This window comes from Montipora capricornis, chromosome 5 (genome assembly GCF_036669925.1).
Source record: "Montipora capricornis isolate CH-2021 chromosome 5, ASM3666992v2, whole genome shotgun sequence".
In the NCBI taxonomy this organism is placed as follows: Eukaryota; Metazoa; Cnidaria; class Anthozoa; order Scleractinia; family Acroporidae; genus Montipora; species Montipora capricornis.
Window position 1 is genome coordinate 10,083,401 of NC_090887.1, and position 15,950 is coordinate 10,099,350.

At 39.5% G+C, this 15,950-nt stretch overlaps 2 protein-coding genes and 1 long non-coding RNA gene across 4 annotated transcripts in view; 2 read left to right on the plus strand and 1 right to left on the minus strand.

Moving 5' to 3' along the window:
- LOC138049408 (CSC1-like protein 2) overlaps window positions 1-6,490 on the plus strand; it is a 23,828-nt gene extending 17,338 nt beyond the window's left edge. Inside the window, exons 14-16 of the mRNA XM_068895668.1 lie at window positions 919-1,028; window positions 2,453-2,503; window positions 4,032-6,490. Coding sequence (XP_068751769.1) covers window positions 919-1,028; window positions 2,453-2,503; window positions 4,032-4,226 — 356 coding nt within the window. The 3' untranslated portion in view covers window positions 4,227-6,490. The remainder of the gene's footprint in view (window positions 1-918; window positions 1,029-2,452; window positions 2,504-4,031) is intronic.
- Window positions 4,665-15,950, minus strand: part of LOC138049410 (TNF receptor-associated factor 5-like) — an 11,944-nt gene continuing 658 nt past the window's right edge. Inside the window, exons 2-7 of one of the 2 annotated variants that reach the window (XM_068895671.1) lie at window positions 13,766-13,817; window positions 12,766-12,873; window positions 9,542-9,706; window positions 8,749-8,826; window positions 7,202-7,279; window positions 4,665-6,322 (exon numbers count right to left, since the gene is read on the minus strand). In XM_068895671.1, the coding sequence (XP_068751772.1) occupies window positions 5,075-6,322; window positions 7,202-7,279; window positions 8,749-8,826; window positions 9,542-9,706; window positions 12,766-12,873; window positions 13,766-13,817 (1,729 nt within the window). In that variant the 3' untranslated portion in view covers window positions 4,665-5,074. The remainder of the gene's footprint in view (window positions 6,323-7,201; window positions 7,280-8,748; window positions 8,827-9,541; window positions 9,707-12,765; window positions 12,874-13,765; window positions 13,818-15,950) is intronic. The other variant, XM_068895672.1, reaches the window with a different exon arrangement.
- The window catches only part of LOC138049413 (uncharacterized), a 7,173-nt gene continuing 935 nt past the window's right edge, over window positions 9,713-15,950 (plus strand). The window contains exons 1-2 of the long non-coding RNA XR_011132381.1: window positions 9,713-10,603; window positions 15,189-15,950. The exon at window positions 15,189-15,950 is cut by the window's right edge and continues 935 nt beyond it. This is a non-coding gene — a long non-coding RNA (uncharacterized lncRNA). The remainder of the gene's footprint in view (window positions 10,604-15,188) is intronic.

Genomic DNA, 15,950 nt, shown 5'->3' on the forward strand with positions numbered 1-15,950 from the left:
CCCGTATTTTACAACATGATCGAGGTTAAATATTGCGAAATACCTACAATAGCTCTAAGTTTAGATGTCGTCTTTCCAATCCTGTATATTTTATTATTTTTGCGCACACTGACAGCCAATCTTAATCTACTGAGTTTTTTCTCTTCGTTTGTATTAGTTTTTTTAGCGTCGACCAGTTTTGCTTGATAGATTGAGCATCGGACTTCAGTGCTGGAGGTCATCGGTTCGTACTCCAAACGAATCCGCGAAAAGTGTTGAATAAGTAATAAGATGTGGAAATATTTAGACTTCTAATCTAATCGGTTGAGATTGAGGACCGTAGGCTCCATCTTGCTTGATCAAAAATTTCGGGAGACGTCGAAGAATGAGCCGAGGGTAGGGAGATTCAGATGTGAATGTGCTACCAGAGTTAATAGTGTCTATTAACTCTGTTACCTCTGGTGCTACAGAGTACAGTGTAATTGGATTGTGTTATCCCATGCACCGCCATGATTAAAGCAAGTAAATCGAAAGTTCGTTTTTGATTTTTTTTTGGCTTTTCAGTATATTCCGCTCTTTCTATCAGCGGATTTTTTTTCTGTAAAATCGAATTTCGACTTTGATGCATGCAAAGCAACAATAGAACTGTTCCACGCGCACTGTCCGTGCCAGATTTCAAATTCCCACGTGCCACTAACCAAGGAAACGTTTAAAAACCACGCCGTTTAATTCACTTTGCTACGCAAAACATTAACGACAAAATTGAAAAATGTTAACTGTAACGCTAACGGTCTAATAATTATCGAAAATTTGAGCGAAAACAGTTGATGCCAGTGGACATTAGTAAAAAAAGCTTGAAAACTGTCTCTTGAGGTGAATATATTATTTTGTCCAGAAAATGAAAGTGTGACAATCCGGCGCGATTTTGTCGTTTTTCAGGTATAGACGATCCTCAAACCGTCTTCACCTTCTGTGTTGTAACAATTACAGTCATTCTTCTTGTTCTACGAGTCTGTTTTGGAATGTTCAAGAGATTTGGACCGCACAAGGTAAATCATCTTTTCACTCTCGAGATTAGCTGGTTTCCCTTTCATTAACTTCTCTTGTCAGTACCACGTTTTTATTGTTAAGTGTATTTTCTCTATTAGAGGCGATTATTTTGAAAAGCCCGGTGGTTCGAATGCTCATGAACAAACAGGATTATAGTAAACTTTTGTTTCATGTTTTCAACTTTTTGGTGAAAGTTTCTTTTTTTTTTAATTTTTGTTTTTCAAGGTTGACTTCTTCTAATGTAAAATTTTTCCGAATATCAGCGTTGAACAACATTTGAAAGTTTAGAAATAAACTCCTTAGTTATTTTTAAATCTGGCATTAGCGGTTAATCGGCTTTTGAACAACCGGGCCCTAACCGTACTGGCGTGCGAATTGTTTATTTCTGGTTTGCGTCCGTGGCCCAAAAATGTTGCGTGCCAAAGCTCCCTAATCCTAACAGACGCGCCAATCATGACACAAAGCAAAACACGCGAAGCAAGTGCTGAGCTCGGGGAAGCATACCTGATACGGTTGTGACGAAAATGAATCCGGCACAGTTAGGTGGGACACTTTATGACAAATACATAACGTTGTATTAGACTGGCGAGGTGAAGATCCTCATTAGGGAATTTAAGAAACGGCGACGGCTACGACTACGACATCGCCACAAAACAGTGAAATATCATTGGTTAAAAGAGCATAAATAATCGTGCTATACGTGCAGCACGGGTTTTAGCCCATATTGTAGTGTTCCTCTTCATAACGACGACGTGGAATCACCAAATTTAAGGTTTTGACGACAACGTAAGCATGTAACATAGAATCTTTCATTCTCTGTTTTCACTCTGAAACCGCACGTTCTAATTTATTTTTAGTATACTTCCCATATTGTAGGGCGTCAACGAGACTAAATCGCGAAAGACTTACGATAGAGACAAGTTATATTTTGAGGTGACATTTTCGTTTACCGTCGCCGTCGTAGATCTTAAGTTCCCTATTAACAGGGACTTTAAGATCTACAACGGCGACGTTTGACGAAAACGTCACCTCAAAATATAACTTGGCTCTATCATAAGTCTTTCGCGATTTTTCAGTCTCGTTCACGTCCTACAATGTGGGCGAAGTATCCCAAAAATAAATTGGTACGAGCGGTTTCAAAGTTAAAATAGAGAATGAAAGATTCTCTATTGCATGCTTACGTTGTCATCAAAACTGCAAATTTGGTGATTTCACGTCGTCGTTTGCAGAGGACCGCAAAAACAATTGCTGAATTAATTTGGGCAATCAGAGGAAAACCGGTGTAAACTGTTAAAACACTAACTGCTTTATGCAACGCACGTTTAAAAGAAAACCAACCATCCTCAATCGATGAATCGGTTGGAGGTTTCTTCATCTGCTTCAGTCTGTCGAGTCAATGATTTGGTTTTGTCCCATTTTTCAGGAAGCTCTCTCGACTGATGCGGAACTTAGCGGAGCTGATATTTACATTCCTGTAAGTTGACCTTTTATCCTCGTTTACAAAAATTGAACGATTGAGAATTAAGATCACCGTTCATTTGTAGTCTTCATATTCATTCACCTTAAGGCAACCTCGTCCCCAGGGTCTCTCTTGAGGCAGAGAAGAGAGACCCTGGGAACGAGGTTGACCTCAAGGTCCACTAGTCCACTATAAAACTACGTCCCCTTGAACAACATCTAGGTCCACTTTCCCTCATGAGAGTGGTTTATGGTTATGGTTTATGTTTTAGGATTGACTACTCGTACGGCACATATCACGAAGTCTCATGGCGGTATACAATTCTTTTTCTAGGGTGAGATCGGACGTCAGCTTGTAAAGGCGCCTCTGGCAGCCGCTATAAGTCCATATTTGATCTCACCCACCCACCCAACCCGTTCATTTATGTGTAAGGAAAACAGACCGCAACACCAAGGGTGTGAGTTTCTAAAGAAACTGTGGTGCTACGTCAGTGTGGAGTGCAACTCGAAAATGTGGATTTATCAAACGTATTGATGATGGTAAATTAACGATCACCGTAAGAGAAACATTTGTGAGCTTTTCGGATTTTTTGGCGCGAAAATCTTCCTCGGGCCAACAATTGACTTCAAAGTCGTATCCAGACTCTGTCGAGCGTTATATAGTTCTCAGATCACCACCGGTAGAACCACTCCATTTTGGGAATAGGCCTTTTGCAACTAACGATCACATGGTACAAAATCCGCCATGCTGGAGGGCAAGCTCATTATTATTCCCCCACTGGGACATTAAAACAAAGGCAAGTCAAGCTTAACTGGTTCAGGTCTCTTTGTTTTAATGTCCCAGTGGGGGAATAATAATGAGCTTGCCCTCCAGCATGGCGGATTTTGTACCACGTGATCGTTAGTTGCAAAAGGCCTATTGGGTTTAGGTGGTTTTCACGTTACATCATCGTCGGCTTTTTTGGTGGGCAAAAACAAAAGATCTCCGGCTCATTAGCTCCTTTTGTTCGTTCACTAGAAATTATACATTACATCATTGTTATCTGTTTCGCAAGAGATTGGTTGCAAACCATCTATTCTCGATCTTTTGTTAAACCAGGAGCCCATCACCTGGAGCGTGCAACTTAACTATACTTGTGCAACGGCGTTTTCACAAGTAAGGTTATTTTTAGATTGAATTTCCCGCTAATGAGACACTCACAGGAGCCTGATGACCAATTACAAGAAATTAAGCTGACGTCATAGGGTCACCGAACCGTAACTGACTTTGTTTTTTGACCTAATTCGCGGGAAGGGCTAGTCTAAAAATAAACCTACTTGTGAAAACGCCGTTTCACAGACGCTGTATGGAAGTTGCACGCTCCAGGATGGGCTCCTGGTTAAACCTTATTTTGAAATCAGGGTGTCCCCAAAGAATGAGCTTAAAACATGCAAAATTCTTTCACTTTCGAATTGATGGCAACTGATTGTGTGCATGTAGGCAACCCGATCATGGGGAAATTGTTTTTTAATTGCGTGACTTTTTCACTGTTGGTACGTTGCAGGAGGCTTACCTCCCGCCAGTGCTCCAAACGACGCGAAACATGACAGGAACCGGAAGTCCCGATGAGGTTTCTCCACCCCAGCTGACCAGGCGGAAGAACTACGGCTCGCTACAGAATGATCACGTGATCGACGCCTCTCAGCTTACACCTAGTTCGGAGACTGTGCTAACATTTGCAGATGAAGACAACCAGTAGAGCATGTATAAATTGACATTTCGTTTTGTTTAGTTGAGAATTTTTTTTAAAACAGTAAAATTCCCAGGACTCTAAACTTGAACAGAAGTCGCCATTTTTTCTTTTGGGCAGCATTGTCACGATGTTTTAGCTGTTTTCTCTGGATAAAACAGTGTGTTATTATCAAAGAAGACAGAAAAAGATTGGGATCGATAGTGTCTTGAGCGACCGAGCACGACTTCAGTAATACGACCTCACATTGCTATCTGTACAAGAATACCGAATAATGATCCGTACACGAGTACGAATAGCAATGCCAGGTCGTATTCGTATTACTGAAGTCGTGCTCGGTTGCCCAGGACACTATATTGATCCAAAAGCAGCGAGGTTTGTATCAAAACAGAGGTAATTCCAGCCTCGCTTTCTCTCAAAGGCTTGGTCAATAAGCATACAAGTGAATTTCGAGTCTTCGTATTTTATCCAAAATTTAATGGTGCATTACACTAACTAACAAATAAATGCAAACGACTCACAGCATCGTTTACCATTACAATCGAATTTTCATCTTTGCACATCGACTAACGGAATTTTCTGTACTGTCATTTAAACTTTCGTGACCATTGACCCGTCATGGTCATCGAAACTGATTGAAAAAAATTGCTCAATATCCATCTCGAGAATATGGTGAAGTATAGCTGTAAAACGCACTCACACACAAAGAAATTTGCGATTGATATCTTGTGCCATTCCTAAGAAGGAAGTAGCTTGGCATTGTGCAAACATTCTACTAGTCGCGGATAGTCAATATTACCGGAGGAACGTATCTCATGGATTTTTTTTCCATGTAACCGCAAATACAGATTGATGGACTATGGACAATCCAAGGGATATACTTCGAACTGGACCAAAACTGTGTCATGTCGTATGTATTTCCTTGATCTCAGTTTGCTGTGTGATACGAAATAGGCAAAACCAAATCTTTGATTTCTATAGGGTGACTGTTTTAGCTTTTGAAATGACTGGAACAAATGTCGCATTTCCTTGGGTGACATTTGCATTTCAACATTTTTCATCTGAGATGGATCTTCCTGTTGGTCGATCAGGGTGAATACCACCTTCTGTTGAAAAGGCCATGGCAAGATGGCGTCGTTGTTACTTCTGACGAGGTGAGCAAACAAAGATAAGTGATAGTTCTGTGATGCATCAACTCCATTGGGGCACATCGTTATGGCCATTCTATAGCCATATGGTTCTGAAAAGAAGGGTTCACTGGAAAAACAGGGTTTAGATGAGCCTGCCCTGGCTTTCCGGAAACGTAAATCAAACTGTGATATGGACCACACGAACTTGGTAGTCTTGCACTTGTTTTCGTCATGGAGGAAGTGTACCGATCCGTTCATTCCGGCCAAATAAGCGGGCTGTGTGGTGTTTGAGGCCAAATATTTACGTTCCAGAGCTTTCGGCTCTTCGTTTGGGATTCCCCTTAAGAGCCCCCAAACAAAAAACACTATCATAATGATGTCAATTAAACCAACTTTACGTGAATTTTCACGGAGAGCAGAGAACTGCCCACGAACGTCCTCCAATAAGCTCCTGTCTCTGTGAGTGTCATCCTGGAGTTTTCGTAATTCACTTGTAATCTGGGTGACTTTATTCCACAGAGCACTGGCTTCTTGAGAATCGTACTTTCCTTGATCAAGGTTAGAGACTGCTGCCTCAAGATGTTGTAGTTTCTTTTGGGTCCCTGTAAACTCCGCCGGTAGATTCTGCAACCTGTTGTATTTTGGAACTAATTTTTGCAACTCATTCACTGCATCATTAAGTTTCAATAACTTTTCATCTGAGAATTCATGTTGTTGAGATTCTTGAGCTTCATCGTGCGTTTGTAATTCAGTTAATTTCTCATTTGTCAAAGAAATTTTATCTCGTAGCCCCACAAAAACTTGCGACAATTTTGCAATCTTCTTATTAGCGGTTACCATTCGGGCTTCTAGTTCTTTAACGGTAGCTGTGTTGACAGTTGATAAGGCCTGAAACTCTGCAAGTTTTTCACACGCCAATTGTAGATGTGATTCTGTGCTTGTTTTTGCGTGGTCGGCAATCGCTCTCCGTTGAACCTTATCCAAGAAGGTAAACAGGAAGAAATATCAGTGAGTTTGTAGAAAAGTTTTGAAATTGAATTCTTTTGGAAGATGTAACGTTTTCTATAGTGTTACTGTATATGCTGCGAAAAAGATCTTCAAGTTCTCCAATATGCTTGTGACAGAATAAAAGAATTAACTCATTTTCATCGATTCGCTCTTCTACAGTACAGTATCTCGAGCAAATGATTTAAATATTTTTATGAGCTAAATCGGCAATTCTTTCTTTGCGCTAACTAACTACTCCCTCAGTATTGCGTTTCTCATATTTGAGGGCGAGATGTTGTCAAATTCACATTAAGTTACCACTGTGTACATGTACTTTTGGGGGTAAGAGTCATATGCACAGATGTAATTTGGCTATTTATTCTGCGCAAGTTACCACTGTGTACATGTATTTTTGGGGATAAGGGTCATATGCACAGATGTAATTTGGCTATTTATTCTGGGCAAAACACTTACCGGGCCCCTGGCAGTTGCAAAGTAGCGTGGCAACAGGCTCGTTATTAGGGTTAAATTAAAGTTTTGTTGTTCTCGGAGTGTTGAGAAACTGTGTTTAATAAACGCACTTCATCAGTGTTAGTAGCGACAAACGCTCGTCTAACGGTAGTGATGTTCAGCGCAAGAAGCGCGCGCGGACAAAAAGTTGGGTGAGACGAACGCTCCCTCTCTCTCCAAGACTCGCTCGGCTCGCCGGTGTTTCTCACCTTGCCGCTCGCTGCCTATTCAGAGGCTAGTTGAGAATAGGGTCGCACACGTATAATGTGTCACAAACGTACCCAATAGAAATAATTGAGCGAAATCACCACATGTTATCGACGTGTATTGTGATTCTAACCCCTTTAAATTGCTCACCTTAACTTTACAACCAATATGAGCAAATGTGCAATCAACCTTGGTGTGAGGGCAACTCTTCTCAATGTGATCATTCATCTGAACAAAAATGATAAAAAGTGGCTCGTAAACTTTATTCTATACTAAGTACTTAGATGTAAAAAAATGTAAATGATTTGTTTATAACTATAGTGGAAATGCACTTTAGTTAGCTATCAAGCTAGTTCACAGGCTCCCCAGTTTTAATAATCTGAACGAAACAATTTAAACTTAACAGAAACATTATTAAGAACCCCAACTGGCAGGAGGCAGCCAGTAGGACATTTACAAAGCGTGGTAGAGTTGAATCCGGGACAACCGGAAACAAATCCTAACCAGAGCTTAGAACGGGATTTGAACCCGGACAGCCGCATGCAAACCCAACGCCCTAACCACTCGACCACACCGCCTCCCAGTAGCCCTTATCGGATTTATCAGCGGTTTTACCGCATAAACGAGGCTAAGGGGTCATTTTGTATCGAATTGACCCTTAAGCCTCTTTTGCATGTAGTTTTAAACAAAAGAAACTGTGCCTGCAGGCTCAACTCCAATAAGGTCTAATCAACCATTTTTCCTAATAACGACTCAGCCTGTCCAAAATTTCAAAGAACTGGTATGAGCAACTTGACGTTTAACAGGCATGAACAAATTTCAAAACCTTAATTAAGGTAACAGCATTGACTGAATAGAACATTTCTTTGTCTACATGATCTCATCACTTCCTGTAATCGTTGAGTACAAATAAAGCTGTTGCTGTTGTTGTTACCACAATGGGTTAACTCCGAGTTCATGTCAGCCTCCCCCTCAAAACGAGTCTAAGTGCGAAGTTTTTGTGATGGTAATTGGATCTACTTTGAATATGAATGAAAAGTAATCTTCACAAGGAAAACTTCGCACTTAGACTCGCTTTGAAGAGAAGGCTGGCATGAACTCGGAAACGGCGTATTTGTTCTTACACTGCTTGGTTTAGGTTTTCGTGTTTCTTCGATCTTTTTATTTAGACCAAAGAAACTTTCCCAGGAACTGAGTCTATTAATGTTTTGGCGACTGGGACAAATTGAATATTGAGTTTCCTTTTTAGCACTGTATTAGGTTTATATAACGTAGAAGACTTATGGTGCGTTCGATTGAACCTATTCCGGAATACGAATACGTGGAGTTATGATTTAAAACGGTATGTCTGGCGTTTTGAAGCAATAAGGATAATAAAGATACGTTTAAAATAGCCCTTTAGCAGGTGTTTGACATGAATCGCCGTATAAAACAAGGATTTCTAACTTCTATTCAATGTATTCCTATTCCGGAATAGGTCTATCGAACGCGCCCTTAGTATTACTAGACACCAACAGGTTTAGGAAGAAACCAGCCAAACTGTAAAAAAAGCTAAAAAGGTAAACTTGCTATGGACAAGGTGGTCCCAATAATTGGAGAAGCAATCCTTCTAATGTCTGGTCCTGTTAATCTCCTAAATGAAACAGACCAAAGACACATACGGTAATTGAACTTGAAAATGCCGGAGTGTGATTTACCTTGTCCCGTGAGATTTTGTGTTCACCACACTTCTGAAGACAAGTCAACGGATATTTCTTGCACGAGTCAAAGTGATCCTTAAAGATAAAACACACGCTCCTCAACAAATCAAACACAGCTAGCAGAAACATTGATTTTGTCAAAACTAGATTATACCGATCTGGTTTTTTACCCTCTACCACAATTCTTACTTCGCCGTTTGCAAGGGGTTCAATATGCTGCTGCAAGTTTGTACTCGGTCACTATGTTAAGAACTTTCGGGATATACTTAAAATCGGATGGCTTCCAATCAGTGAGAGAAGAGATCTGAACCTCCTGAAATCATGCTTTAAAGCTTTGCATAACGCTGAGACTTGGCCAGATTATAATATAATAAAATAATAAAACAGGAATGCCCCAAGGAACTGCGCTCAAGCAATTCAATTAGATTAGTGGTCCCGACCGAGATAATGCGTCGAATCTATTTAATAATCTACCAGAAACTATTAGAAACTGTAAAGATTACAGAACCTTTTTAAGACTCTCAAGGATTTCTTTAAGAAACATAGTACAAAGCGGTTAGTTAGTTTTACTGTAATTGGATTCCGTTAATCCTGTTTCTACTGTATGATTTGTAAATAACTTAATTTGATTTATTTTGTTATTTTTAATCAATGTAATTTAACAGGGAAGAGCCACCCAGTGGATCTGTTAATAAATCATTATTATTATTATTATTATTATTATTATTATTATTATTATTATTATTATTCAAAATGAAGCCTGGTATAACTGTATTATACATATATTTACCTGTTTCAGTCGCCAGACTAACGATGTTTTACAGTGTGGGCATTTGACTTTCCTCATTGGACATTCACTGGTCACGTGCTTATGTAAATCCTTTTTCAGTGGAGCCACTTTGCAGTCCTTATTGGTACACTGGACTCCAATGAAATCGCAAGTAGCTTGATGTGTCTGGAATGCAAATTGGTCAATACAGCGGTTTTCAATTGAGTGTGAAAGTATAACTTGCGTTTCCTTGGGTTTTGCATTAACTCGTTCTGTGATTGGCCAGCAAAACTCTCGGCAGTTTCTCAACCAGTGACTCAGACGCATTTTCCCGCGCTTGTCGCCAGCTACATGTAATTGCTTCGAATTCTGATTGGCTCATTGGGCTGTTTGTGTCGGTTGTGATTGGTCACAGTAATTTCCATTGGTTTTCGTTTTACGGCACTCAAATGAAATTCGCCATATCTTAATTAACTCTTTCACTATCATTAGATTTTAAAACAGTCCCTTTTTTGTATTCTCACGAGACAACACGACAGACACGCGCGGCTTATCAAAGAACTTGGGCAAACACAAACAAACAAATAAAAAAATTTCGGGAATAGATCTCTCACAGTACACCCGCTTGTAATTTCTCCCTTTTTACCTCATTGATGACGAAGTCTCAATGAGGTATAGTGAGGGGGACTTGTGGTGCTCACTCGATCACTCGTTCACTCGATCAATGGGCTGTTAAATTTCGGCTTTCGTTCGGACGGCCGAATTGGTGTACGAACGTTCTGGAACGGAAGCGCTAAGCGCACGTGTCCCAAGTGCGAATCCTACCCTATGCTCTTATTTCATTATTTTTAGGGGGCGTTCTGAATTTTCCATCGAATTATGAAATTAAAGTCTTAAAAGTCGTAGAAGAACAGTGTTCCAAGTATCTTTTGAATTCACGATAAACTTGTGTCACAGGTATTTAGTAGTCGGATATGCTCGGTCTTGATATGGAAAATGTTCGTCTGAAGTCACATGACAAAGCACACCGTGGATCAGCCATTTTTATTCAGCGACGGCGGGAGAGGAGTTTTCGACTTTCAGGTAAGAAGTTGATGTTTTCTGTCGTTCTTTCTGACAAAATAATTAATAGGAAACACTCATATACACAACAAACCACTGTCGAATCATCCGTGCAAAGAATTTCAATTCGCTGTGGATTCGACTTTCCAAGACAAACTCACATTCCAAGTTATTCCAAGGTTCCAAGTCAATCAAGGTTGAATCTGTTGAATATAAAGCTTTGTAGAACTGAAAGTGAGTTTAATTGGAATTGAAGTGAACTGCAGTGAATTTGAGTTTCGTTGAGCTGGATTTGCTGTAGCGAGAAACTGAAGAATAGTGATAGCGTTGGTGAGTAAGGTTTCTCAAAATGGGAAATAGAGTTGCTATTGGAATGCATAAAATTTATTTAACTTTTAGAGAATATCGAGATTGCTTCAAAGGAAAATTTTGGTGTTCATTGCTGCTTTCGTTTTATCTTGAAGCAATATATTTGCCTGTCTTAAAAATTAGTTGTCAGTCGTTTCAAGATGATGCAGTGGAATCCCCTATGGCTTACGCAGATTTATCTTTATCGATTTTATATTCCTGAACTAATACGACTTGGTAATGATATCGAAACTAATCCAGGACCACCATGCTTTTGAAATATATATGCGAAGATAACTAAAACACCTCCTTTGTCTCGTGTATATGTTGTTGCCAGTGTTTCAAAATCTCACAGCACCATCAGGTGAAAATATACATTTCTAATAGAATTATTTCATCGAGTGGAGATGTAGAAACAAATCCAGGACCATTAGATCAGAGCAGTAATCCAGAAAAACCCCTACATTCCGTTTTTTAGTAGAAACTAGATTATCTCAGTTAGGCAGAATTCCACTAGATGTTGGGGGTGGTGGAGATTACTTTTTTCGAGCTGTATCACATCAGCTGTATGGCACTCCAAACAATCATTATCAAGTACGTGGCCTTGGTATTCACCATTTATTGCATAACCCCGAACAGTTTATAGAAAGTAATACTGGCCACTCTTGACAAGAATATTTGAACAATATGTCATGTGAGAGAACATGAGCTGATGCAATTATTATCCAAGCAGTAGCCAACTGTCTAAGTTTAAGAATTCATATTGCTGAATCACTAGCAACATTTGCTCCTGTTACCATTGTACAATCTGTGACAGGTGAATGTGCCAGCATCTACATTGGGCATATTGGTGAAGCCCATTATGTGTCTACTGCACAGAAACAAGTTTCTCAAATATCAAACAAGAACAAAATTGATATGACATTAACTGGTAGCAAAGTTTTTGGGTGGGGAATTCTTACATTTTTTTTCTGTTCACATGTTTTTCGTCATTTACTACCGGTAATCATCAATGAGGTGTCTCAGAGAGACTTTGATTATTGTGCGTTGACTCCCTGAATTTCTCTCAATCAAATCTCTTACACAACCTTTCAAAAACGCGAACAATCACAGTCCCGAAAAGACAATTCAGAAATGTAACATGAACCTTTGTCTAGTTTTGAGAGGAACTGCAATTATCTCTCTCGGATCAACACGCTTCCATATTAAATCAAATCCTCAACAAAACAAACATCACGATTTTCAACAAAATAAAACAAACACAAGCAGCAACAGTATGGCCCAAACAGACTTGAATAGGGTATTAGCAATGTTAGTAAAAAAGTCTAGTGAGTTGGCAAGGTAATTCAAACAAAAACACAAAAAAAAAAACAACCAAAACAAACACCCACATTTCCAAGTCAAACGCCCATCAGTCATCAGTAAAGGCCGATCCCTTTGGGTAAAAATAGATATCGGAATAATTACGAAGACTTAGGTTGATAAAGGTTTGACTTGGAAAAGAAGAAGTTAGTACTCCCAATAGAAATGCCTCCTTTTACCTTCATTCTGTGTTATTTGAAATTAATTAATTTAATTACTTTGAGGCCCCTTTCACTGCCTCTTTATCTCGAAAATGCATTCATGAAGAAATAATTTGTGGGTTGATCTCAAAACATAATTTTCAGCAAGCTGTTAAATAATTTCACAAGTTAACATAAACATTTTTAGCTAGTTGAATTTAGTTTGCTTTTATCTTTCAGCCAAGGCTATATAAATAATTCGTGTATTTAACATGCCTCCCCGATTCGCACAAAAACAAACCAAAAACCAAACAAACAAACAAAGGTCGTCACCTCTACGTTTCTGAGTTCATCAGTCCATTTGCAACCATTTGACTCATTGGGACATTTCACAATGAAATCCAAAATGTTTCGCTTGATTGCAACATCAGGATAAATATCCTGTTAAAAGAAGTACACAAATGTTATACCCTATTGTATTTCAAGACCAGTGGAAATTCACCACTGGTGGCTGAGCTGAAAAGCACAACTTTTAAGGGTTCTGTGTAGATGTACTCTGATATGCTCAAAGTTTTGTTGCTGTCTCTTTTCAACCCGGGGGGGACTCCCATATAAAAAGGGCAGGGGTGCTCGTTGAAAATTTTGAAAAGAAGCCCAAACAATAATGGGCTCCTGACCCCAAAGAGTTACCCAAAATCAAAATCCTGTCTTAAGGGCGTGACATGATATTTTTTTTTTTTACCCTTGAGAGGAACCAAATTATGGGTTTTAATTAGACAAAATTTCAAATGTTTCCTGTCATAATTTTTCGGCTCAATACCCTAAAAGGTACTGCTAAAGCTCCCGCTGTGGACCTTTTGAGGCTGCACACCCTACGAGGTACCAAAACCGCTTTTTTTAACCCCTAAGAGGTATAACAAGCACCCCGCCCTTTTTATTTGGAGGTCCTCTTTCCCCCCCCCTACCCCTCCTCCCCCGGGCTTTTCAAACGAAGTAGATACACTCATACTGGCTGGGCCTGTTTTTGTTACATGTGTAACCACTACAACCTGTTTAAGCAACAACTGACCACATATAATCATTGTTGGTGGTGTAATAAATGCTATAGACCACGAATTCAAGCCATTTTATCAACACCGGCCAATACGTATGTCTGCAGCTGGATCTCCACTAAACCCGGAAGTTCCTGTATGTAGTGTCTAATGTGATCGGGTAGTGACAATAACATCCCTTTCCAGGACTATTCCTTACCAATCTCGGGTACCAATGAAAATAAGGGTTTTCTACTTAAGAGTGACAATAACAGTTTGAAGGTACTGGAACTGATACATACCTTTGGGTTATGGTCATCAATGGGACGGCGGTCGATGGGACATTCCCTCTTCCTAAAAAGTAAGACCAGATTTGGAGAACCCTACCTTGCTGATTTTGTCACAACCTTCAAGGTGTGTCCTTTTTCAACCGTGCAATGAAACGAATGCCGTTTAAATTTACATTATTCAGTTCTTGCTGTAATCAAATTCGTTTTCACATGTTCAGTCACGTCATGTATTTCGAGAGTTTACTGCCATTTCATATTCATTGACTGAATATTAAGTTTTGCGATCTCGTCTGCTCTAATTTGTTTCAACAAAAGGAAGAATAAACACGTTCTCTCGTCAATGTCAACATTACAGTTTTTCAAACTCATTTATTGCCCTAACGTCTTCTACCTAGTGCTATAAGTGCTCAATTCCATCGAACTGTCGACTAACGAGACTGCAACCGTCCACCTTGGTCACCTAAATGAATTTCTAAGCCTTGCATCAGTTTTTGCTCCGACATACAAGTTACTATTACTTAAGATATCTAGAAAATATATCGTTACCATCGAGCCGTGAAAGGCGTATAAATCTCGAAATCCAACGAACTGGAGCGTCTACTAAAGATATATCCAACCACTTAAAGTGCCCCTGTGACCAAAAAATCAATTCATATTTTTCTTTGGATTTTAAAACTATGTTAACAAAACACTAAGTGACCCACGTTTTAGGCCTTGATTTCAAAAAGACACCTCTTTATTTTAACTGTAATTTTCCTATTTAATGGTCCGCCATTACTAAGTTGTGTTCTTGAGAGCTGGATCGAGGAGAAAATGACGTCAAAGGCTCACTAGTTTAAGAATGCAATACGTGTGTACGCCGCAGAATTAATATGCAGCACGGGGGTTTTGGGCTTTCAGACTTTAAAACTCATGCTTTGCATATATAATAAGCTGCGTTCACACCCTGAAATTTTAATCTTGTGAGCCTCTGACGTCACTTTTCCCTGGATCCAACCGTCTGAGGTCCAATCGGTCAGTTTTGAACGTGAGTAATGGCGGACCGTGAAATCCAAAACTTACACTCAAAGTAAACGGCCTTTGGATAAAAATCAAAGCTCAAAATTTTGCCAGTCAGCTGTTAAGCAAACACACTTTCAAAATCTGAAGGAAAACTGGAAGTGGTTTTTTTGATCTCAGGGGTACTTTAAATATAATTAATATAGTTTGTGTTTATTTAGGGTGCTCCTAGTAATGTTCGAAGCAGAGCTTTGCGAGAAAACTTTGCGTACTTTGTTGTGTCGCATGCACAGGGCTCGTGTCAACTGTTCGCAATTTGCATATGCAGCTGGTTCCGCTTCCCTGAGTATAGACACGAGAAGCTTCTTCTGAAATCTGTTTCAATTTCTTCTCTTTGGAACCCATTCATGCACAGGAAACTTTCCGTCCTTTCTAGGTAACCTTCAAGCTTATATCTTTCAAAGGCATCACCTCTTTCAACTGCTTTGTCAGTCCGAGTGCGTTGGTTGTCAGAGAATGCGGACACGCGGGTTGCACATCAGTAAATCATTTTATTGATCGTTGTGTCCACTGAATTCTAAATCATCTTTATCTTTAAGAAGATTACGACATTGTTTTAATTTCCAAGACATGTTTCGATGTTACGAACATCATCGTCAGTTACAGAATATTTGAAAAACCGTTAGGACTATATAATACCACTTCACAGGGTAAACAATACTTTTTATAAGTTACCTTATTTAGGCCGTTTTTCTACTGTAGCTCAAGCAAAATACGTCGCCTTGCAAATCGTCACTGTAATGATCTTGACATCAAATTAGTGTTTACCACGTTTACATTAAGAAATCTTTTCTCAGTGAAGGATTCTGTCCCCAGAGAACTTCGTTCACGTGTGATTTACTAATTTACTTGTGCTTGCTGTAATGCTTGCTATATCGGCGAAACTGGTCGTCATTCAAGTCCACACGCGTCCGTGAACATCTCTCTTCAGACAAGTCCTCACACATCTTTAACCATTTACTGAGCTCAGAACGTTGTCGTCAATCTTGCTCTGCGGATTGTTTCGAAATCCTTGATTCCGCCCCTACTAAATTTCAACTTAAACTTAAGTAGGCTATATTATATGCAATAAATTGGGAAAAGCCTAATAGTCTATAATTTAAACCAACAAGCTCATCACGTCAACCTGACACTTACG